Here is a 2158-nt window from a genome sequence, read left to right as displayed (position 1 = left end):
AGATTAGCACATTCTGCTTAGCTATATAATAAGAGTGGCAAACACGCTGCACCACTGACATCACAGGACAGTTGCCTATAAAACTAGACTTCTGACGCTGGGCTCCAGCTTTGTTCTCTCACAGGTCATCATCTTCATCCGGGAGAGCGGTTGTCTGCGCAACCTAGAGAAAACAATGAAAAAGTTGTAATTGGTCAGATTAAAACCACTAGGAAATAGTATAAATCGGAGAGCATTAATGGAAATTTAACATGGTACCTCTAAATCATGTTCATACTGGGCTGCCAGAGCGGGGTCCATAACAACCTCTGGTGGGGCAAGAGCAGGCATGGCAACAAACTCCAAGTTAGGATCGCCAATGAGTTTTCTAGCAAGCCAAAGGAAGGGCTTTTCAAAGTTGTAGTTACTTTTGGCAGAAATGTCATAGTACTGTTTAAAAAAAAAGTTTTAAATAAAGAAGTTACCAAAACAATGATTCTAACACATTCCAAGTTTAAAAAAAAACACCAACCCATTCAACCCATATATAGACTTGCATATCTGTGTCATATACCAATTTTACTTAAGAACTAGTGAACTAGTAATTTCGTAAACAACTCACCTGAAGGTTCTTCTTTCGGTGGAAGACAATGGATTTTGCCTTAACTTTCCTGTCCTTAATATCCACTTTGTTGCCACACAGCACGATGGGTATGTTTTCACATACTCGAACCAGATCCCTATGCCAGTTAGGCACATTCTTGTAAGTAACCCTTGAGGTTACGTCGAACATTATAATGGCACACTGGGCTAAAAGGTAAATGTATGCATAATAATTAGTATACATCTAAGAAGAAAATGCTAAGAACTCAGACTAGAAATAGTGTTGTCTCAGACCAGACATGGGTCACGCTTAGAACTCTATTTCATGTTCTTTTGATTGTAAAAATCTTAATCACTATAATGAATTTAAAAGATTTTAAAAGATATCATGCAAGACCAGCTACTAATAAAGCTCTTCTCCTTTACTTCCTCAGACACCTCATTAATATAGCCTCATTCCAAAAAAGTAACTGAAACAGATCAAGGCCCGATCATATTCTGAGGGTGCAGCATGCGAATTCTTTGAAAAGAACAAAAAACTCCCTAAATGATTCCAAATATTAGGGAATATTAAGCCTCTTTCAAAAACTCCAATATATATATGACCTATCAGGTAAGAGGCGGAGAAATAAAGGTCAGATACACAAAAATAGCCACAGAAACCCATGTACCATGTAGGGATACTATGAGTCAGAATCAACTCAATGGTGGTGGGACTAAGGATAGGTTATGGTACCACCCAAGACAATAAACCTGAGTAAAGTACAGAATGGTAAAAAAAAAAAAAAAGAAAAGAAACACTTTAAAAAAAAAACAAAAACCAAAACCCCCCCAAAACCCGTTTATTTGTATATGCTCCAGCAGCAAAGCAAAATTCATTGAAGGCTTCCCAGATATTTTGCCATCAAGAAAGTATTTTCTTCATTCATGCTTTGTTAGGTACTACAATGGGCATTTATTTTCAATTCTTAAAACACTTGGGAAAGAGATATTATATAAAAATTAGCACAAGCAAGAAATATCAAGTATTCAGACAATAGCTGTAAAATACAGAACCCAGCTCTTCTGGTCCAGTATTTGCTCAAAGTAGTTTCAATGGGATTGAACAAAGCCATTAAAATGTATACCTGTCTGTACCTAAGTCCCCAAACAAAAGTTAAACAGCCTGTGGCTTGTTACTGTTTTTAAATTTCAAGCCTCCTTGTCACATGTGGGTTTCTCTCCACAGAAAAATAATGCTTAGCACGACAAAGTTTACAATTAAATGGCACAGGACAACTTTTTATATTCCCTCTCTCCACCCAAATGACAGTTAATTTCCTATGAGCAGCATCTTTTTTAACCGCAGAGTTATGTAGCTCCCAGTACACTCAGAACCAAACAAAAAGTCACTGGATTACACGGACTGGGTAATCTCCAATACGATTTAAGTCATAATTGAGATGCCTACCTTGAATATAATAGCCATCTCTCAGTCCTCCAAATTTTTCTTGACCAGCTGTATCCCACACGTTGAATTTAATAGGTCCTCTGTTAGTATGGAACACAAGGGGATGGACCTCAACGCCTAAGGTAG

General features: G+C 37.4%; 1 protein-coding gene across 1 annotated transcript; it reads right to left on the bottom strand.

The window, feature by feature from the left end:
- Positions 1-6: 6 nt before the first annotated feature.
- On the bottom strand, positions 7-2153 carry RAN (RAN, member RAS oncogene family; the record flags this gene model as incomplete). Its single annotated transcript, XM_004709624.2, has 4 exons — positions 7-163; positions 259-429; positions 602-789; positions 2033-2153. Coding segments are annotated over 4 exons (525 nt in total), but the record flags the coding sequence as incomplete, so codon positions are not given.
- Between the last annotated feature and the right edge of the window lie 5 nt (positions 2154-2158).

Source organism: Echinops telfairi, unplaced genomic scaffold (genome assembly GCF_000313985.2).
Source record: "Echinops telfairi isolate 266 unplaced genomic scaffold, ASM31398v2 ScPeMD7_7412;HRSCAF=8450, whole genome shotgun sequence".
Classification (NCBI taxonomy): domain Eukaryota; kingdom Metazoa; phylum Chordata; class Mammalia; order Afrosoricida; family Tenrecidae; genus Echinops; species Echinops telfairi.
The sequence above is the reverse complement of the archived record's forward strand: the minus strand, read 5'-3'. Positions and strand labels throughout refer to the sequence as shown.